Source organism: Misgurnus anguillicaudatus, chromosome 11 (genome assembly GCF_027580225.2).
Source record: "Misgurnus anguillicaudatus chromosome 11, ASM2758022v2, whole genome shotgun sequence".
Classification (NCBI taxonomy): Eukaryota; Metazoa; Chordata; class Actinopteri; order Cypriniformes; family Cobitidae; genus Misgurnus; species Misgurnus anguillicaudatus.
Genome location: NC_073347.2, coordinates 29,048,567 through 29,072,619, shown reverse-complemented (window position 1 = coordinate 29,072,619; position 24,053 = coordinate 29,048,567). Strand labels below are relative to the sequence as shown.

At 38.4% G+C, this 24,053-nt stretch overlaps 1 protein-coding gene across 1 annotated transcript in view; it reads left to right on the top strand.

The window, feature by feature from the left end:
• dntt (deoxynucleotidyltransferase, terminal) overlaps positions 1-24,053 on the top strand; it is a 186,249-nt gene that overhangs the window by 58,574 nt on the left and 103,622 nt on the right. The window contains exons 4-7 of the mRNA XM_073873489.1: positions 1,041-1,157; positions 12,703-12,873; positions 17,975-18,046; positions 18,153-18,276. Coding sequence (XP_073729590.1) covers positions 1,041-1,157; positions 12,703-12,873; positions 17,975-18,046; positions 18,153-18,276 — 484 coding nt within the window. The remainder of the gene's footprint in view (positions 1-1,040; positions 1,158-12,702; positions 12,874-17,974; positions 18,047-18,152; positions 18,277-24,053) is intronic.

Here is a 24,053-nt window from a genome sequence, read left to right as displayed (position 1 = left end):
TCGGCCCATTCTCCTCTGACCTCTAGCATCAACAAGGCTTTTTCACCCACAGGACTGCCACATACTGGATGTTTTTCCCTTTTTACACCATTACCATTCTTTGTAAACCCTAGAAATGGTTGTGCGTGAAAATCAAAAATCAGTTTGCAATTTATCATCTTCAGTGTCTTGACGTCATGTTCACCAAGATTGGTGGCAATCGCATTAAGCCAGTAGGAATATTTAAAAGTTAGACAATAGGTGGTGCTAGAGAGGCCCACTGCCATGCCCTGTCTGTGATTTTGCCCACACTTAATGGTCAACAACTGTGATGTGTTTGCCAAATGTCATGTTATTCTAAGCATGCCAAGAGCCTTAAATATGCCTAAATATGAAATTAAAGTTTGACACATTTCCATAGCAACAACATTCGAGATATTAAAAAATTGTTTACAATTTAGCATTTTTAATGTCTTGGAATCATGTTGACCAAGTTTGGTGTCAATTGCATGAATCCCCTAGGAGGAGTATTTAAAAGTTCATCGCATGCACTTTTTAAACAATCAAAAATGGCTGACTTCCTGTTGGGCAGAGCCCATGGGTATCAGCGTGAAAGTTCAGTTCCAAGCTTGGTACATGTACATGTATGCTTGATCTGTGCATTAACTTTACTTTTTGCATAATAGGGGGTGCTACAGAGCCCCCCCGCCACATCCAGGTACCAGCCTTTGCCCGGGCCTGATGGAAGTGTGTGCCAAGTTTCTAGACTTTTTGATAATGTTGATAATGTTAAGGCCCCTAAACGATTGAAAAAATAAAAAAATCTTGAGTAAAACAATAGTGGTAAGCTCCTCGGAGCTCAGGCTTTAATGATACCCCACCTCCTAAACCCATCATCAAAAGAAAATCATAAAAAACTTACAAATTTGGTCATAAAAATTCATACTGTTGGAATTAGCCAGCTTGTAAAATACTTACAATACAAACTGTCATAAGACTGTGTTGTATTGATAACAAATCTTTTGATTTGATTTACTATGAGTATCTTTCTTTATAAACAGAATCCAGCCGTAGAGCGGAGGTCGTTCCCTTGCACGTCGACCAATCCAACATCTTCTGTGTCTCCATTTGCTTGCAAGAGACGGACAACATTGGATAACCATAATAAGAGCTTCACTGTGAGTACACAAACTCAAAGACACTACATTATTTACTATACTGTAACCCTTAAACATACTCTTATAGAAACCTGTTGACTCCATTAGATTAGACAATATTATTGATCTTACAAAGATGATTTTACTAATTCCTAGTCACTAAAAATGTCTTAACATTTGGTTTATGATATGTTTTTTGTGACTCCTTTCTCACACATACATTTGCAGCAACCTCTCTTTGATTTCTTAAAGGTATTTCGTAGAGGCAATCGCAAGTAAGATTTGAAGGCATACGCTCTCCAAAGTCACTTTTAGCTATTTTTTTATCCAGACGTTTTCTTCATAGCTGTTTCTAAGACTGCCTGCTGCTTCTAAGAATTTCCTTTTCTTGTGCCAGGTTTTGTCGGTTCAGGAGGAACATAAGGTAGTCGCTATTTGCCTTTCATTCTCGCTTGGTCTGCATGATATAATGGAACATTCAGAACCAATGCAATCTGTATACTGTGCTGTTTTTCTCCTCTTGTTATAAACCAAGGGATCTTGAATAGTCAAAATCTCACAAATATCTCATTTGCTTTTCTGTTTGGAAGATTAAAAGCCATTAATAAAAATTTGCTAAAGCAAAATTGCCCTAATGTTGGGTGTTAAGTATTTAGTCAATACTTGAACATCCACCAACACTTTCACCTTGAGCTCTTCAGAGGAAAATTACAGGCAAACCTTGAGACGCTGCCAAAATGCAAAACTTTCTGTGTTGCTGCAAAAGACAAATCAGTGCCAAAATTGGGCTTTTGAGGTTTAAGAGCTTTTGAATTCATGAGGCATCATTCATGACTCTTGTGATTATAACATCTGATGTGCTTACACAGAGATGCTTTAAACATTAATCACCAGAAACCAGTGTGAAAATGTGCTTTATCTTTCATGTGACACTTACCTTGTGTGATCTGCAAAATAAATAAATCAATTATGATGAAAGAGACAAAAACTCTGAACTGGCAAGGTGATATGAACCATAACCGAGCTCTGATTAAAATCTCCTTTGTATCTCACAGGCAAATATCAGATTTTAATGGAAAACCTGATTGCTGTGTTGCCAGGAGATAAAATACACCTGCAATGGAAATATATGATTGAGATTTGAGCCCAACAAGATTTTAACCCAACAAGAACTGATTAATACTTTTCAAATCATCTCAAGATGATCATTCACTCCATTCAGCTGTAGAAAGTAGAAACATCTGGCAGCAGTTAGAGATGGACAACATGATCACAGTCTATATCACAGTAATTCTGTCTTATTAAAAAAGATCTGCACTGCACTGCATCTGCACAAATAAATGCATGTATCTGCACTATCCAAACACAGCATTGCTATTTAGTGCAGATATCAGCTCATTTGCATTTTAAAGGACACACCCATAATAGAACATTTTTGATCAAACCTACAAAGTGGCAATTTGAATATGTTATAATAAATTATCTATATGGTATTTTGAGCTTAAACTTCACATACGTACTCTTGAGACACCAAAGATTTATTTGACATCTCAAAGGTCCTGTTCTTTTTGTGTTTTTGAAGCATTGATTGTGGGCAGGTGGCCTTTGCGAAATATATAATGTGTTCATGTTTCACATGTAAAAAACGCGGTATATTTACTTATCTGTATGGCACTGTTTTCACTGTCCTCTAAACGGGCTGATGTCTTATTCTATAAAGTCGCTCCTTCAGAAATACGTATCGAGTTCTGATTGCGTAGTTTCTTTTGTGTGTTGTAATTCGATAGCAGCTTAGCTTGTTATTAGCTTAGCTGGCAACTGACGTATTCCTGTGGGCGGAGTTTAGTCAAAAAACTGTTCTAGTGACGTCATTAAAGCAGGAAGTAGAGGGCTGTAGTACAAACTGGCCGTTCGCTGTAGGCTTTGAAAGGTGAATTCTGTTAATGAAAATATATCGCCTGGCAGTGAACTTTGAGCTTTATCATTTTACAGGTATTATTTGTGCTATTATAGCAACATTACACACTAACTAGGGTTTAAAAAATGGGATCAGGAAGAACGTGACCTTTAAGTCGTCTTGTGAAAAGTCCTCTTTAAATTACATATTTTCTCATGCTGTTTCATTTATCAACACTTCAATACAGAACTGCTTTTTGAAAAGATCATGGGACATTTAACTGACATGATTTTTTTTTACTTTATTCTCAGTTTAAGTCACACAGACATTTGTGAATTTACTATGATTAGGCCATGTTGACAGGATGCTGTCGCCATAACATCTCTGTCATTCAACTGGTACAGTAATGCACAGTAATACCACCGTAGATATCAGTGCATTATATCTAACACTTAATAAAAAGTTGAAAGACTCCAGGCAGTTGGAAGAAGGTTATGTCAAAGTGACCAGTTTCCAAAATATACCTGATCTGATCTCAATTTTATAATATATAGACCCTTTTACTGTTTGTACACAATGATGATGTGGCAGCGTATGTGCGGGCAGTTTGGCAACGGAAGTATGGCAAGAATCAGCGGTGAAGCAACACAGACAGAGAAAGTTATTTTAAAAAGTTGACTTGTACTATAGTGGAGTGGATAGAAGATGTTAGCAGATGGCCAAATATAAAGTGGCCAGATACATATACATATATAAATATATTATATTAGTGAAACCAAATGCAACAACCAGTGATTTTGATGCTGGAAAACCGTTTTGATAAACTTTCTGAGTTGCTAACACGTTAGAACCAATGGGGAATAACACCACTTCCGTTGCCTAAATGCGCGTGCAGGCTATTTGATCACGTGGGCTGTAAAAGGGTCTATACTGATAAAAGCAAACTTATTACCTCAGTTTGACTCATGTAGTCAAGAATTTTAGATGCCATAGAAAGATTATAACCCAAGGTTATTTCTGTAGCACTTTTCACAGTACAGATTCTGTCTGACAACAAAAAATTTAAATATGTAAATGAGAACATTAAAATACAGTAAAAGGTATAGAGAGGAGTGAAACAGATCTAAAGTGCTGACACTTGTCTGAATGCAAATTTGAATTGATGATGCTATATGCTAATTAGTGCATGACCTCATCACACATCATTTAACATCCTTCCAAGAAAGTTTTAGTAACTTTTAGTGATGTAGTACTCGAGACCGGTTTCTGCTTTCTCTGACTCGTCTCGGACTTGTTCCTTCAAAGACTCGGTCTTGACTCTGTCTCGGACATCAGTGGGGGGAGAAGGACTCGTAATTTCAGACCGAGACCAACGCGTTTTTTTATGTTTATATAAAAACCAAACAACACATGACAACAATAATAATAAAATGCAATGTTGATGGGCATTATTTGAAAATGACATCCCATGCTGCAATGCAAAGATACTGCATAAAATTGGGAAATATTGGAAAATGTTATAAAGTAGCTAAGCCTACTAATTTAGACATACCACTAGAAAATTTGCTCTGCATGTCCTAACCAGGATTAAAAAAGTCAGTGTGGGCTTAACATGTTGATGACAGAGCAGCACTTTTGAAGCAGTTTAGAAAAATAGGCAGCAGATGATGCATGTGGTAGTTTTTTTTTTAATGATAGTAAAAGTGTAGTCCATATTAAAGGATTAGTCCATTTTCTTAAAAGAAAAATCCAGATAATTTACTCACCACCATGTCATCCAAAATGTTGATGTCTGTCTTTGTTCAGTCGAGAAGAAATTATTTTTTTTGAGGAAAACATTGCAGGATTTTTCTAATTTTAATGGACTTTAATAGAGCCCAACATTTGATACTTAGCTCAACACTTGACCGTTTTTTTCAGCGGAGTTTCAAAGGACTATAAACAATCCCAAACGAGGCATAAGGGTCTTATCTAGCAAAGCGATTGTCATTTTTGACAACAAAAATAACAAGTATACACTTTTAAAGCACAACGTCTCGTCATGTAGATCCGGTCGTGATGCGCCAGCTGACCCCACGCAATACGTCATGACGTCAAGAGGTCACAGAGGACGAACGCGAAACTCCGCCCCAGTGTTTACAAGCGTCTTGAAAGAGCACCGTTCCTACATTGTTGTATGTCAACTGATACTAATTAATGTCTTTGTGGCAGTTTATTGTTTAAAATGGTACGCAAATGTGCGTTATATGTAACACGTGACCTCCCTACGTCACTACGCATTTACGTTAGGTCGCGCTGGACCGAACCTAGACGAAAAGTTGTGGTTTAAAAGTACATACTTTTTTTTTTTTTTTGTCAAAAATGACAATCGTTTCGCTAGATAAGACCCTTATGCATCGTTTGGTATTGTTTATAGTCCTTTAAAACTCCGTTGAAAAAAACTGTTTAGTGTTGAGTTACGTATTAAATGTTGGGCTCTATTAAAGTCCATTAAAATGAGAAAAATCCTGCAATTTTTTTTTCCTCAAAAAACATAATTTCTTCTCGACTGAACAAAGAAAGACATCAACATTTTGGATGACATGGTGGTGAGTAAATTATCTGGATTTTTCTTTTAAGAAAATGGACTAATGCTTTAAGACGTTAAGACTGCTCCTCTAAAACAATCATGAATATGAGAACTGACATGTTTTTATGGTCTTGGTCCCGACAACGTCTCGACTCCTAAAGGACTCGGTCTCGACTCAGACTTGCTTCCTCAAAGACTCTGTCTCGACTCGATCTCGACCCTTCAAAGACTCGGTCTTGACTCGGACTCGGCATAGGCGGTCTCGTCCCCATCACTAGTGCTTGTTAAATATGACTGAAATTCACAACACAAACAAGATGGATCAGTGAATGGATATACGTAGGATATTCTAAAAAACATAGGTTATGTTTCTGGATAGTCAACTGACGGTTTGTAGCTCCTCTTAAACCTATCAGTCATATCTGTTTCTTTTATCATTACACCTGTAACTGCCCTTCATATCAATCAACTTAATTGACACGTGGCACCAGTGATTGACAGACAGTGAGGGTCGCGCATGTTCACATGTTGTATGAATACTGTCTGGGAATCTAAATACACTTTAATGAGGAGGAACACAGGCTTGTGTGGATGAGGTTTGTTGTTTTATCTCTTGTGGCCTCATGTTTTCAGCGTGGGCTGAGACCTGTGGATGTCATTATATGTGGAAAGACTTTTCTGTGGCTTGTCTTCATGGGCTACTCATTGAGTTTAGTATGACTAAACACAAACATCCTTATGATCATGTGAGAGCTCTATAGCAATGTTGATACTTTCTTTAATGCTTTCTCTAAATTTATTTAAAATCTCATAACTTAAAAAAGCAGAGTAAAAATAGAGTTCGTTTTATGGACAGGCTATCTACTTTACATGCTGAGTGTTTTAAACAAAACTCTGATTATGTTTTAGAGATTTAAAGCCATTCAACTACTTGTAAGCACAAATTTGTTTACAGTTGGGCAAATGCACCCTGAAATTGCATAAAGCCAGTCAATTCATGTGGAGTTTAGGATTTGGAGAAAGTTATTGGCATGCTTGTGTTATAGTGGACAGACTGTAGATGTGTTGTTTGAGGCTGACACTAATCTTCAGATATAAACCAGAGCATGAGTTTGACTTTCAGTCGCTACTGAGTAAAATCAATAACTGATGTTTGTTGGCTGAACAAATTGGCTTTACCAAACAAATATTGAGTATTACATATTATTGCACAGACTTTTGTTGTTGTCACCCATTCATCAAGTACTCAATACTAATATAATATACGACTGTAATAGGGAATACTGCAGAATGTGAAGGTCTTTATTACAACAGCTGTGGTAAATGGAATTCTGTCAGTATTCCATCAGCCGTGAGATTTTCAGAGTTTCCATTGATACTTGTCGTAGAGACAAAAGATAAATGTCTACATAATGCTTGGAATGTCTCCTTTTAAATGATGTAAGTGAGATTGAAAACAGATATTGTCATTCGGTGTAAACTGTATGAGAAGGTGGAGAAGGACCGTATTTCTCCAGTTACCTCATTATCTGTAATGAGAAGAGATCGCCACACCCCCGCGCCATTGAAGTGAACGAGCAGAAACATCCATATGCATGACTCGTGCCTTCTGCAGTCAATGGATACGCAATCCACAATCCATTCTCTCTATTCCTTGTTGTTCCATCCGATTGCACCAAACATGACATCTAAATCCTTATTTACTTGCGTATGTGTGTCAGTATCTCCAGACGCGAGTGTTTTCTTTGTCTTCCGTCAAACAGTTGACGCGACGGGAACGCACATACACAAACACGCGAGTAAGGAAACTCAACGCGCTTTTTGGTATTCTTATAAAATACGCGATTACAAACAGTACAATCCTTATTTAGTTGCGTCTAAGCGCATATCTCCGCACAGCATGTTTATTAAACACAGGATCACTCGCGTGTGCACACATTCACTGCATTCATGATCAACACGTGAGGTAATGGCGGCGACTGTAAACAAACATTGATAGGTTTATCACGCGTGTCCCTTGTTGTGTTTCTAATGATTACAAAAACACAAATAAAAGTCCAGACACCGATAGGCAGTTGTTCTTTTGAGCTTTTTACTGCACAAAAGTAAACCTCTCGCTGGCCAACCAAACACTAACCCTGTGTTGAAGTGTGTTCACTTTACGATGGCCAAACAGTACCTTTACCATGATTAGGCTACTTTTTAAAAGGTAACTTATACTTGTGAAATTAATAGAAAATATTTCAATAAAAATATATATATAATGTGTGTGTGTATTTACATTATAATGAAAAGTAAACCTTATCATTACTACAGAGAAAGTTACATTCCTGTTGAACATCCCCACAAGGCTCATGTGGCTCATTATTCAACTCTTTTGTCTCTCAGCTGTCAATCACTGATTATTCAGGAGCTTTCCCGCCTCCACGCATACAGCCTTTCCCAAGCAAAAGTGTCTTAGAAATTGTAAATCAAAATCTTGCTTTATGTGAATGAGAAGGCCATATGATTTTCACATCATTTTGAAGAAAAAACTCTAGACTACTAGATCCTGTTTTGAAAAGTCTTGGGAAAACATGTTTAGAATGAGTTTTGTGGAGTTATATCAGTGACTTAAAAATTTAGCTTTTTCAAAAACCACGCATAAACATTTTTCTCTCAAAAATACAAACATGTACATACATGTTGATTATATGATATTGTAGCCCAGTTTGTGATGAACACAGTGTTATGAGACTTTTGCCATTAATATGTTTTTAAGCAACTGAAAAAAGCACAAATGTCATTGCATGTCAAAACTTCCCCAGGGCCCTAAAAACCCCTTAGACCCCAGAGGGTTAAAAGATCAAATTCAAACTGAATGATGATTACACAGAATAACATACAATCAGACCAGTGATCATTAATCCCTTTTTACAGCTTATTTTCAGATATTTAGACAAGTCTTCCACTTTTATATAGGCTAATTTTATTACATAAACTCATCCACACATAATATTTTGGCTCCATATACATATACACACATATACATCTGAATTGGTCGAAATGGATTAAGTAAAAAAAACACAGTTTTAGGATAACAGACAGAGCAATGCATCATGCATAAGATTATCATGTTTGTAGCGGGATATAGGGGATTATATGTACAAAATATATTCCATACCTAGTGGAGTTGGTAGCTAATAATAGTAGTAAATGTGTAAAGTAGCATAAAATAGAATTACATAATAAAGCAAGAAAAAAACGACCTCAAATGTGTATCTATTTAATGATTGGATTCCACAACTATAACAACAACAACACAACACATACATACAAGACAATACAGCATTTCGTGTAGGTGTAGCAAGTGAACAAAATTTTAATTTAAGAAACTTACTATTGCGCTTTTGATTTGGCTGTGCGATTTGCTGAGAATGAATTGAGAATTACAACCAGTTCTGGTTGTGAGAATTTTCATTCCAAAATGGCGGCCGCGCTGCTGAAGCGCTATAGTGACTGTTGCCAAAAACGAATGAGAGTTTCCCCTCTTGTGCTTCTATACTCTTTGGTTATGCTGAGACCTTGCTTATAAAGTTAAGAAACGCGTGCCTTGTTATTTAAATACACAACAAAAAGTATTGGAAATGGTTTAGGTTTGACAAGTAGATACATGTAAAACCTTAAAGCGTAACTAAACCCCTGGTCAGAGCCTGACTCCACCCACTGGCAATATTTGAAAAATGAAAGAAAAGTAGGCAGATCCCAACAGAGATAGAGGGGATGACCTAAGCTCGTACCAAGTGTGTGATGAGATCGTAACAAGGGCATGGTAAGCTTGAAACTGCTTACGTCACGAGTCATTTTTTGGACCCAACATCCAATAGGAAAATTCAACTGCAGTAGACACCGTTCAACCTGAAGAGGGCAGCACTCAGACATTTTTACACCATATACTTTAGTATTGAAACACTTTATATCCAAATGTCAAAAAACTTACTAAAATCAATGAACAGTAATAAAACATCATTCTTACAGATCATTAACTAAATAAAGTTGGATTAGGGTTTAGTACTCTTTAAAGTGCGTGTTGCAGGTTAACCACCACTGTCGATTAATGGGTACATAAATTACTCAAGATATGTGTATAATTTTTAAAATGTCTCAAAAATGGTCTTAAAGACCACTTTTTTACATTATTGGTTTTTTTATGCAATTCTGTGATGACGTCACGTTGGGGAGAAGTGGAGAAAGACTCAGCCAGAGCCATAGAGATAGATGAGACATTTATTGCTGTTTAATACTTACGTATATAATTTGGAAATCATATATACATCGTAGGAAATATATAATGTGTTATACTGCAAAGTTACCTTGCTAATTATTATTTATGATATATGTGGAGATAAATAAAACTTCGCAAATCTGCTGATTTGATCCATTCATGTCCTGACCACCAGGCTACAGATTTTTAAACGTCCTTAATCCACACTTACTAGTCTATCAAATAATATCTCAAATATATTGTTTTGTGAAATAAAAGGATGCTTTGTTATATTGTTTATGCGATTATAACGAATCACACGATCATTTTATGCAGCAGCAGTCAGCAGCTGCAGCATACTCGGATCCGACCGCATACATACTGTAATAAACAGCCGTTCGGTGGCTTTTTACATCACGACAGGCTATGCCATTTGAGGAGCAACCGCTCATTGATCACCGTATTTTTATAAATCCTGTACATGTTTGGACCTGCCGAACAGGTTGAGCACTTTTATATACTTTGTTGAGCAGAGAGGCTGCCTGCACAGTTTGACCAGCGGGCTGCGGGAACCGGCCGCACATCACGCCGCCAGACGGTGTTGTTAATATAACTCGAAATGTATAACTATTATCAGATCGGCCCACCGGGAAAGTCCCGACTCTCCCGATTGTCATTCCGCTACTGGCTGTAAGAAAGTGAGTGCGTTTGGGTCGCTGGTCCCCGTGAACAGATGTGACGTGCTTCACTCACCTTCAAGGATTAGAGACATGCTGCCAAAACCGTTTGTGCTGAAGATCGCATAAAGTTACACCCATTTCAGGCAGGATCATGGACCCCCTCAAGCCAGCATGCACGAGTATGTTAATTGTTTGTTTACTTTCTACACGAAGATATGCTAACGTTATGCTATCTGGCTGTCTGCCTATCTCTCTATACTAGCCTATCCATCTGTCTGTCTATCTATCTGTCTGTCTATCTATCTATCTATCTATCTATCTATCTATCTATCTATCTATCTATCTATCTATCTATCTATCTATCTATCTATCTATCTATCTATCTATCTATCTATCTATCTATCTATCTATCTATCTATCTATCTATCTATCTATCTATCTATCTATCTATCTATCTATCTATCTATCATCTGCGCTATCAGAACTGTACTTTACTCGTCTTTCTATAGTCATTCTCAATGGTCTCAAGGCGGCTTTGGTCAATTCTCTCCCCAGCGTGACGTCATACAGTGCGTTGTGGGGGAAAGGAGAATCATTGCAAACCGCTGTACTTTTTCATACTTTTTGGGGTTTTGTGATACCCAACAACATAAAATACAATGGATTACAGTTTAAATGTTTATTATCAACAAGCAAATTGCACAAATTTGTTGAAAAATTTTACCTGCAAAACGCCCTTTAAGCTTACCATGAAATGTGTCACAAGCCGATTGTCGAGTAAAATTTAAAGTATATGATATGTTAACAGCATGACTTGTTAGTTACCTTTAAAAAAAATCAACGTGATGAGCCTTCAGGTGCCGCTTGAGGTTGGTGGTATTCTTTCCACCCAGTTTGTGGCCACATTTACCGTCGTCTTCCAATATGCATTCCGTTTTTCTTTCTGATGGATTATACAAGTATGTCCATAAATAATCTCGTCATTTCCATTTATTGGCGTCACCGCCACGGTCCTTCGAACTCGCCACAGCCGCAGGTGTGTTGTTGTGTGAAATCTGGTGCGCGTGCGTGGCATGGTGGCAGCCGGGTGGTGGGCGTCACCAAAACAAGGATAGGAGGCGGCAGCATTGCTGATACTTTTTAGCTAAAAAAAGACAGATTTCACGCAAAATAGGCAGAAATTACATGCATTGTGAACGTCAGACTTATAATCATTTTTGTTCCGTCTCATTTCGTCAATGAAAACTCGTAAGCGTCTCGTCATGTTTTTGTCACCAGAGCCATTTTAGCTAGTCATCGTCGCGTTATCGTCATAAAAAAGGTGCGTCAACGAAATCATTTTGTTATAGTCATCATTGACGAAAACAACACTGCCTCAAACATCCTAATACACAGTCGACTTTATACCTCATCCTCACACACAGCAGGACTATATACCTTATCATAATACACAGCAGGACTTTATACCTCATCCTCACAGCACATCAGGACTATATACCTGAGTGTAAACTGCATAGTCTACCCATAAACTATATCCCAGCAGACTGCACTCATTAACCTGTTTTCCGAAAAGAGTTATGTGTGTAAATCCTGAGTGGTATCAAGGTTGCTGGGTGTGTGATGGTGGAGAATGTGTATTGTTTAGTAATGGAGGTTTATTATCATTATGGCATTATCACTTACTGAGTGTTTCGAAGAGATATTATATGCATTTAAAGAAAGGCAGAAGTAGATCCTCGTTTTTTCGCTTTTAGCTTTTGGCATTTTTCTTTAAATATTGTGTTGAAGAGCAGGGACATACGTGTCACGTGTATGTCATCTGCAGGCCTTTAGAGAAATGTTTGAGAAATGACAGCTTCCTCTCCACCGTTCACTGACTCTCATGTCACTTTGAGGTCATCCAAAAGATAGATGTCCGATTGTGAGAGAGGGAGACAAATTCAGGGCGAGGCGGGCTGCATGTGCCAGTGTGTTTTTAACTGCTGACGGCCCACTGCCATGGGTCAGTGGGCACGGAATGTGAGCGTACACCTGACTGAGTGTAAACAGATCCGTTTTTTTCCGCTCCTTCTGTCTTTTATTTGACCTTTTTGTTTATTTTTCATTTGTTTTGTGTCTGTTTCTCACATGTCATCCTGTGCTGTCTCCTCCTGACATCTGCCATCTTTGTGCTGCAGGACGTGCTGGAGGTCCTGGCTGAGAACTTTGAGTTCAGTGGGAATCAGGGTCCGTGTCTGGCATTCCGCAGGGCTGCTTCAGTTCTGAAGAGTCTCCCTGCCACCCTTCGACGCCCGGGGGACATGGAACATCTGCCCTGCCTGGGAGAACACAGCAAAGCCATCATAGAGGTACAGTATGAGCCTGAGGGGGGAGACTGAGACCCCTGTCACCCTGTCCCATTTCTTTCATTTCCTGACACACCAGACAGAACATTCTAGTAGTCAGCTGTCCGCCTCTGCAGCACTGGTTTCTAATACATCTTCAAATTGATGTTGTAAGCCCTTAAAAATTATTTACACATACACTCACCTAAAGGATTAGGAACACCTGTTCAATTTCTCATTAATGCAATTGTCTAATCAACCAATCACTTGGCAGTTGTTTCAATGCATTTAGGGGTGTGGTCCTGGTCAAGACAATCTCCTGAACATGCACAACCATTTCTAGGGTTTACAAAGAATGGTGTGAAAAGAGAAAAACATCCAGTATGCGGCAGTCCTGTGGGCGAAAATGCCTTGTTAATGCTAGAGATCAGAGGAGAATGGGCCGACTGATTCAAGCTGATAGAAGAGCAAATTTGACTGAAATAACCACTCGTTACAACCGAGGTATGCAGCAAAGCATTTGTGAAGCCACAACACGCACAACCATGAGGCAGATGGGCTACAACAGCAGAAGACCCCACGGAGTACCACTCATCTCCACTACAAATAGGGAAAAAAAGGCTACAATTTGCATGAGCTCCCCAAAATTGGACAGTTGAAGATTGGAAAAATGTTGCCTGGTCTGATAATTCTCGATTTCTGTTGAGACATTCAGATGGTAGAGTCAGAATTTGGGTGAAAACAGAATGAGAACATGGATCCATCATGCCTTGTTACCACTGTGCAGGCTGTTGATGGTGGTGTAATGGTTTGGGGGATGTTTTCTTGGCACACCCTTAGTGCCAATTGGGCATTTTTTTAAATGCCACGGCCTACCTGAGCATTGTTTCTGACAATGTCCATCCCTTTATGACCACTATGTACCCATCCTCTGATGGCTATTTCCAGCAGGATAATGCACCATGTCACAAAGCTTGAATCATTTCAAATTGGTTTCTTGAATGTGTCAATGAGTTCACTGTACTAAAATGGTCCCCACAGTCACTGAATCTCAACCCAATAGAGCATCTTTGGGATGTGGTGGAACGGGAGCTTCGTGCCGTGGATGTGCATCCCACAAATCTCCATCAACTGCAAGATGCTATCCTATCAATATGGGCCAACATTTCTAAAGAATGCTTTCAGCACCTTGTTGAATCAATGCCATGTAGAAAAAAGCAGTTCTGAAGGTGAAAGGGGGTCAAACACAGTATTAGTATGGTGTTCCTAATAACCCTTTAGGTGAGTGTACATTTATCATACAAAACATTTAAGAAAAACATTCATTAGGAGATAAAACTGCATGTGTGTGTGAATCTGTTTCAGACTGCCAAGAATATGACTAGAAAGAAAGATTGATTTTAGGACCATTCATATTTTTCAACTCCCAAATCTCATTATTATAGTATGAAATAATGAGAATAATATAAGTAATCTTTCAGAACGGCAAAATAATGTCTGGATGGTAATGAGAATTTGTGTCTGCGTGTGTGGGGCAATAATTCACTACAGTACATGCAAATAAAAAATATCACATGACTTTCTTTTGATTTTTGTAATGTTTTATTGAGTTTCTGTCATACTGTTGAAGACAAAATGTATTTCAGACTAGGTTTGACTTTTGATATGGTGTTACATACATACAGCTGCTTACAGGCGCACTACCAAATGCTGTTTATAACTGATTTGACAACCATGAATAACTCCTGTAACCATAGTAACTGCGAGTAATACCAAAGATATTGGATATAACAAGATTGAGCACTCCTAAAACAATGAATGGGGACAATGCAATGCTGAATATGCCCGCTCTGGCAAAAATAAATATGTTGGTAAGAATTATGTTGTTTGTGTCCAGAGGCCGCCTAGTGGTGCAACTTCCCTAAAGGGACTTTGTGTAATACGCAGAGATGTTTTAATGCACTTGATCAAGAGTTCAATCAGGGTTTGTATTAATGTTTTGAATGCTTTAGCTTTTTTTCTTGATCAAAGCAAGTTTACAGACACTGACAGGACCCCAAACATGACACACATGTAAAAACGGCAAACACAAACATCAGATGTGTGTGAAAGTGACAGGAATTTCCGTTCTTACAGAACAGGTTTACTGAAAATACAGAGGTGTCAGTTCAGTTATAGACCGCGGTTGTCGTTTATATTAATAATAACTTAACTATGTGTTAGTGTGTTAATGCTTCTGTGTGAATGTGGCCTTTGTGGTTGTCAAATGTAAGCGAAACTTGAAGGTTTAGTTTGATTGAAAGTATATAGAGATGTTGATGTGTGTCTGATTCTGACGTCTGGTGAATAAAAATAACACTATGCAATATCACACTACTGTCATTTATAAAAGAAAAACGATTAAGAAATAAAGGGACAGTGTACCCAAAAATGAAAATTCTCAGGGTTCCCACGGGTCCTTAAAATCTTTGAAAGTTTATGAATCTGGGGGAAAAAATTTCAAGGCCTGGTTTTTGAAAAGTTTTTGAAAATATACATACATACAGTAGATACAGGTCATTTAAAGTGCTTGAATCTATTTTATGCAAGAAGTTTTTTGGAAAAAAATTCATATTATTCCCTGTGCAGTGTAGGATAATATCATAAAAATTCTAGCCTTTTAAACACACGTGCTAAACTGTTCACTTTAAATGCTTATATCTTCTGTATGCGAATGTTGATTCATACCAAAATGCTTTTTTGCATAGTTGTTGTGTTTGACAAATGAAAACGTCTCGGGTTACGTATGTAACTGTTGTTCCCTGAGAAGGGAACGAGACGCTGCGTCTCCATTGCCATACTTCCTGCATCCCTGTAACGCCGTCTTTGGCAATATTTCAGATAGCGATATACTTCATGGCTCCCACGTCACCCTGTCTTTGTCATTAAGCCTCACCATTGGTTGAATTTGATATACACATTCAGATGCACTCACCCCTGGAGGCGTCACTGCAGTGACGCCACATTCAGACAACCAGCGATGTTATCGCTGTGTGTCGTCCGTCTCTTTCGATGAGTCGTTTTTCAATCTGCTTGTCATAAACAAATGAGGACCATCCATGCCAGTTACTGACGAGAGAATTATGACGTGAATTCCACTGCTTCGTTCTCATTGGTAGTCGCTCTCGAAAGTCGCTCGACATTTGCATAAAGTTAAACTTTTCTTAACTTTCTCGCGTTGCTGGACACGCCCATACGGTCGTCAACGGTCACTTTCGCTCGTGCCGGCGGAAGTCGCCCGGTTTCCATTTAAATAAATGAGTTCGCATCGCTCAGCTACTGCTGGTCGCTGGCTGTCTGAATGGGGGGTGACGCAGCGTGAGTTCCCTCGAAAGAGAACTGTAACAATGTATGTTAAAAGGTAACACGATGTAACCTTGCTCTCACTTAATATGTGTCCCCACATTTAGTCTTTGAATTTGAGGATATTGGACCTGGAAAGTCCTTGAAAGGTCCTTGAATTTGAAATTAACTAAGGTGTAGGAACCCTGAATTCTGCAATTTACTAACTGTCAAGTTTTTCCAAAACTGTAAAAATAAATTTGTTCTGCTGAACACAAATGAAGATTTTTTTCCCATGGTGATGTTTATCCAATGGCTTCTGAAATGAAATAAAGGTAGGGCTGGACTTAGTCCATCGAGAATTTATTGGATTGTTGGAAGTTGGGACATGTTGCTTTTCACTATTTGGTAATTACTGCAATCTTTTCCTGGACCCCGCCCATCTGCCATACCATATGACCGGAGGTATAGAGAAATGGGTTCGATGAGGGAAGTTTTTTGATTTAAGATTATTTTATTGTGACTTTTATTAAAATATCTTAATTTGTGCAGAACAAATTTAAACAGGTTTGAAACAACTTAAGGGTAAGTAAATGATGTTAGAATTTTCAGTTTTGGTAAACTATCCTTCTGAAAAATCCAGCAAAGACCAGCATAAGCTGGTAGCTGGTTTCAGCTGGTTTAGGGTGACAGTAGCTGGTCTAAGCTGGTCCTCCCAGCCTGGCAAAGCTGGTCAAGCTGGTGTGTCAGCTGGTCTTCCAGCCTGACCAGCTAAGTCCAACTAGACCAGCTTAAAAAGTGACCAAAACACAGCTAGACCAGCTTGCTACACCAGAAATACCAGCTAAAACCAAGCTGGGAGACCAGCTAAAACCAGCTCACAAGCTTATGCTGGTCTTAGCTGGATTTTTCAGCAGGGATATCCCTTTAATAAGTGAGTAGAGTGACAAGTATACTAAAAATCAAATCCAACACAGAGCTCCTTTAAAACACTCTCTCTTTTAGACTTTGTTATTTATATGTCTACATCAGACTGGACCGCAAAGAACAGTTCAGCAACACAAAATGCAAAATTTTTGTAAATGTAAATGTTTTTTTTAAAACCATTTAGGTAAAATATGAAAATGTCATGTGGGTGTTTTGTATGTCTGTGCTCATCAGAAACTTTCAACATAATAAATGAACAATCTGCATAGAAACACTATTTCAATAGATTTGCATCATCTAATGAGGATACATTTTCATAAATATATGCTCATGAATTTACATTTTGCCCTAAAAATTTAAAAAAAATGTTGTCATCAGTTATTGAGTACCGTGGAGTGGCCCACAAAATGTAATTACACAACTTCTTGAAAATCCGTTGGGAATTTTGTTTGCCAGGAACAAGGAAGTAAATAAGATCATTTTTAAACCTGATAGAGTTTAGGGAAGAGGGAGAGTTTTATGACCCCATATTAATTTAGTGAATATTTGTACTGTACTTTTAGAATTAAACGATAACACAAGGCCATTTAAAATAGTGAAGGAAAACACGTTGTAAAAAACATATTCATGTTGTTCGTTATTTTCCCAAAATAAAGACATGCACAATAAACAGGTTGTGCTTGAAAGCACAGGGGGCAGAAGGCAACAAAACACAACATCTTCACAACAGAGCGAGAGTTTCATTAAACTTACTGAGGTGTAAAAAAGCAGAATGCTGCCATTATATTCATTAACTGTATTTAATCATAGAGTCGAGCTGAATGAATCTGTCTGTGTATGATTTATAACAAACTTTCTTGTGTTTTTCATTATACAGGAGATCTTTGAATGTGGAAGTTGCTCTAAAGCCGAAGAAATCCTGAATGATGAGAGATATCAAACCCTGAAGGTTAAGAAAGTAAATCTTTGTCTACTGTAGAACCTGCTGAGCAGTTAATGTTAATTTTCTACTTTGTGTGTGTATTTGTGTGTGTCTGTCAATATTTGGGGGGCAGATGTTTAACAGCGTCTTTGGGGTTGGAATCAAAACAGCAGAGAACTGGTACTGCAGGGGTCTGAGGACATTTGAACAGGTTCTGACTGAACCCAATGTCCGACTGAACCGAATGCAAACTGCAGGTAACTCAAGAAACACTTTAGATCATATTCAGATACAAAATGGTATTACCATAGTATGTCTAAAAACCACCCCGGGCTCACTCGCCATACGTATCTCTGCATAAAATACGTTGCTGCAGGTACATATCACCGCATCTTTCTCCACTGGAGGTGTTAGGTTTTTGTCTGTTTCGATGTAAAAGTTACAAAGCAGACACATACACAAATTAAAACCTTCTTGTCTTTTTTTACTTTCCCCGCTAGCATTTAAAGCATTTAAATTTTCTATAAATATATAAACATACAATATATGAAATAAAAGAACAGACCCTCTCCTTTTAAACCAAAAACCTCTTTCATACTGTCTTTATTTGTATTTTTTTATCATCTCTCACATATGTGTAGGCTTCTTCAAAAATACCACATTTTAAACAAAGCTGAGATAACTCCATTTTTGTTAAAGATCAGATTTAGAACGATGATCCAAACATACACATGCTGTGTCTGAAACGCTCCCTTTCCCCTATATAATGCAATATATGGCGTCCGCCATTTTGTATTGGTGTCCGAAACCTGAATGAACAACTTCCCACAATGCAGTCTCACTTTGAGGGTGCATTCGATGTACACTCGCTCACTTACTAGGGACTTTAAGCAACAGCTGCGAATGGAACGGCTACAGCAACCGGAAGTATGCTGTCATACCACTAGAGCCAAGAACGTAAAAATCACTAAGCAACCGTAAACAGGACAGCGCAATGCGGCATTATTTATTTATTGAGATACAAAAAAATGTATTTAAAAAAGCAAGAGAAGGATTGCTTTTGGCATTAAATTACAATCTTTTGTCAGAAAAGGAGTTTTTACTAGTTTTTTTGCTGCCTTTCTGTTGTTGCTAACAACAGAAAAAATCGTTAAAATTTGCTTAAATTTAAAACATTTAACACATATTATATAAAAGACTAGTGGTACAATCATAAACTGATCCAATTACAATGTCATATACCATAAAACATAATCTCTCACGATGTAGCGACTCTGTCAGCTGTTCTCCCGTAGTAGACCGTTACAGTAGAACGTCGCAAAGTAGCACATAATTTCGCGCATGCGCAGTACAATGGCAGAATGCCGTTGCCGTTCCACATAGATATGTACACTAGATATCACCTTGGCTACGGCAATTCATTGGACCGAATGCATCAACTAAAGCCGCCATCTTGAAACAGGGGAGCCCTGCATCAGCGTCATTGTAGGCATGGTGTAACGGAAATAAAATCACCATAAATCGTAATGAATGCGATTTTCTTGGTTTTCTTTTGGTTCGTTTCAACAGTCAGACATGTATTTAGCATTGAGTCCAGAAAAAAATTAAGTTTTGATATTACAAAAATCTCAAATTAAAGTTTTGATATTACGATAATCTAACTTTTTCTAACTATAATGCATAGTGCTAGTAGGCCTAACATCTATACGCAGCACAAAAGTCCGGCAATGTGCATGAATTTTAAGTACAGGCGGAGATAGCAGCTTTACCTAACTACTTCCTATGACAAGACCCCTGTTCTAAGATGGCGGCGGTTTTGACGCATGCTTAGAACCCCAAGGCGACATCTAGTGTATATATCTATGGCCGCTCCACCAAAGGCTGTTGCTTAGTTCCTACTATTTCCCATGATACAACGAGGGACGAATGCATAACTGGAACCAGTTGAAGGAAACTGACCGTAAACACCACAAATAAAAAAAATCTATACCTTTTTTTTAAAATATAAATATGTTTATTAAATATAATAGTAAATAAATATGACAAGCAGTTGCTTTGTTCACTTTATTATCAACTAATACAATAAACATGACAAATGTGATAAACAGTAAGAAAGTAAACTTTACCATTTTACAGTACAATCCATAAAGCCACACAGGTGTATGGGTTTATGATGAATCTCTGCGATGCATGTTATTTACGTCAGTGTCCAAAAACGCTTACATATTTTTGATTACCTTTTCCCCATATAGTGGACTCAATTGTCATTTTCTATATAGGGAATAGTGAATGGAACAGTTTCGGACACAGCAACAGAATATTTAACAGACCCGCTTTTGGGTCCGTAAATGCTTCATTATTTCATAAGGTGGGTAACAGCACCACCTAGCCTACTGCATAATAGTGAAAATATGGATTGCCGTAAAAACTCGTCTTTGCTAGGGAAGCATTTTCTTGTAATTGACGAGATAACTCGTCAATGGTGGGGAAAAAGTTAAGTAGATTTGTGATGTTTGTTGCTTTGAGTCATATGTGCGCAAACACGTGGCATGCCTGAGTGACTTAGAGGTTGTGCACACCAAAACCTTTAAACTGCCAGCTTTCTTCAGCTGAGCGCTTTGGTAGCTCTGATACGTCAGCTGTGAGACGGTTGGTTGCTGTGATACTTGTCCCGCCCCTCCTCCACTGTGATTGGACGGCCGCGTGAACTGACATTGACGAGCGGAGCTTTTCATCCAAAGTTGAACATTTTTCAAGTCTCGGCGCTCAGCGCGGAAAAACCGCCGGGCGCCAGTTTTCAGCGCGGAAGAAAACTGCTAGCTGCTGGCTTATTTGAAAAAAGCTGAGCTTCCATTGGAAACAATTGAAAACATGCGCCGGCCTCGGGCGTAAAAGTTTTGAGGTGCACGCCCCCTTACGCTGTCCCTGCTGTTTAGTTTTAATAAAACACAGCCGACTAAAACATAAAGATATTGACTCTTTTTGTAAATTCTTTATGTACCTTAGCGAACACAATCAATCCTGACAGTGACGACATCAGACCAGTGCCGGCGCCAGCCGAGCGCTGATGAGGGCGCGTATGAAATACAAGGGGGGGGGGGGGTGATTACATGAATGCATATATTTCTCCCAGCTAGAAAATACATATAGCTTTGGTACGTTCCTTAAATTGATGTTTATAAACAAACATCTCGGTAATACAACCACAAAAACTGCAGCTGTAGCGAGCAACAAACAGAGCTCTGAACAATCTTACTATAGCCTATACAAGAACAAAAAACCCATTTTAACCCCATAAATACCTATATTTTAGCACAATACTGCTTATTTGGAAAATGCTTATAAAAATCCAGATAATTTACTCATCACCATTCATCCAAAATGTTTGTCTTTCTTTGTTCAGTCGAGAAGATTTTTTTTTTTGATGAAAACATTCCAGGGTTTTTCTCATTTTAATAGACTTTATTGGACCCCAACAGTTTACAGTTTCAATGTAGTTTAAAATTGTAGTTTTAACACAGTTTCAAAGGGCTCTGAACGATTCCATACGAGGCATAAGGGTCTTATCTAGCGAAACGATTGTCTTTTTTGGCAAAACAATGCACTTTTAAACTACAACTGCTCATCTTGCACCATTCATGTGACGCGCCAGCTCGACCTCATGTAATTACGTTAGCACGTCGAAAGGTCACATGTTATATATATTAAACGAACATTAGTGGACCATTTTAAACAATAAACTGAGACAAAGACAATTATTAGTAACATTCCACATACAACAACCTCAGAACGGCCCTCTTTTTCCATACTTGTAAACAATGGGGTGGTATTTTCGCATACGTCATCCGTGACCTTTTGACGTGATGACGCATAACGTGAGGTCGCGCTGACGGCTCACACGATCGGAGGAAATCGAGAAGTTGTGGTAAAATTTAATTTTCAACATTAATGGTGATCTAAGGGGGCGAGATAGTGCCGGTGAGGAGGCGATGCCCCCCCCCCCCCCCGTGCTGGCGGCGTTTATCCGCCACAGTCAAACAAGCATGAACTGAAGAATATACACCAATAATGTTCAGTATTGTCTGCTTTGTAACTTTGAAAGGGACCAACATCAAACAGAGAAATAACAATCACCTCCAGTGTCTTGAAAGATGCAGCGATATGTACGAGGAGGTTAGGCAGAAATGTAGGCAGAAGTATGAGCCTATAGCTAAAAACATGACATCATTATTGTGATACTGTATGTGAACACAATGGTACCAAATTATTACCATATTCATGAATCATGGTATTTACATAAGATTCACTGGTGCTTAAAGACTGCCATTGTGTAACCATTGCACATGCTCCAAAAAATGGTATTGCACTTTAATAAAGCATGGTAATACCGTGTTTTTTTTTGGTTTGTGCTGGGAACACAATAATGGTTTCACAAAGCAATCATTTTTCCTTAGATGTCTGAATTTATATAAGCCTTTGTAGAAGTAAACAAACATAGGGGAGGTGTGATGAATGTTGTTGTCATAGCGCAGCATCATTTGCTGGTCATTTTTCTGCGGCTGTTGGTTGTTGTGGGTGGTTGTGTGTGGGACTCGTGGCTTCTGGCTGGTAAACTAAAGCTGAAATGACTCGTTGTTTACCTGTTGTTCAACGTCGCCGTCATCTCTCGGGGCTCGTAAGCAAAGCTCCTCGGAATATAAATCTGCTTATCGATAAGTCTGCTCCTGTATGGACGTCACATATTAAAAGCCTCCCTGAGCTTTGAGGAGGCTGCTGGGTTTATGCATTCCCTGCGCATCAATCAGGCTGGAAGAAAGGCCAAACGTGGTCCTCTTGTCATCGCTTATATGAATTATGATAGGCTACGTTATTGTTACCTTTAAAGCGATTACTTTGTCTAACTTGTTCCTATAGCGCATTGTATCACCCAAAGTCTTAATATGGATTTATGATGGCGAGTCCTCTTGTTAATTACTGATTGTTTTGGAAAGTCTGCTATAAGATGAAAGTTTAATGAGGTAGAGATTGTTACCTAATCACTGCGTCCCCAAAACACTTCTGCTCTATTATTCAGTCGCCAGGCCCCGTAATTTTCCGCCGCTGTAGCCGCCGTCTTCAGGCGCTCATTTGCAACCTGCTGATCTCTAAACAACACACCGACTTCAGACAATTACACAGATTGGGTCTGGGCGATTTCCAGCGTGGAGGCAAGGCTGTGCAGATTGGCCGCTTGAAAAGGCTTCAGACATGCTGAGAGTTTGTTTGTAGTAATTTCTCTGGCTGTGTGATGTGTGTTATTTTTTGTTGTTGAATGAGAGCGTATAAGATGAATAAGTGCCGGTTGCACAACAGAGCGTTTTCTTCGAACCAATCAGGTTTGAGTTTTATATCACATATGAATGTGTCGACTATAATAAGGCATTGATTTTGAAGTTCCACTTAAAAAGAATAATTCAGTCATCAAATATTCATACAAAATATTTTCCATGCTGACTGGGGTTTTGGTCCTGTCTGACGTCCTTTTGTGTTCAATGACAAACGTTGACGTCTGTTGGGTTTGGAATGACATATGGGTAAATATACATTTCAATGTTTCCCACAGGATTTTGAGGAGACTGTGGTGGTGATGATGTCACCCGCTAATTAGCATATATGTGATGTCATCATGTCATGTTTGCGTTTGATCTAGTGTTGGCACCTGAAATATGTTTCACTTCTACTCTTTGATCTGTATCTGTATTTGATCTGTATTATATATCAAATTATATTTTAAGCTAAATCAAGCCGTTTTAAATAGTGAAATAAAAATGGGAATCATGAAAATTCTATTTGTGGGGGCCAGTGTTGATTCTGTGGTGGGCCACCACAAATAAATCAATGTATAGGAAACACTGCATTTATTTATAATAAGTCGCATGGGTATATTTATAGCAATAGCCAACAATGCATAGGTCAAAATTATCAATTTTTTAGGCCAAAAATCATTAGGATATTACATAAAGATCATGTTCCAAGAATATATTTTTTACATTTC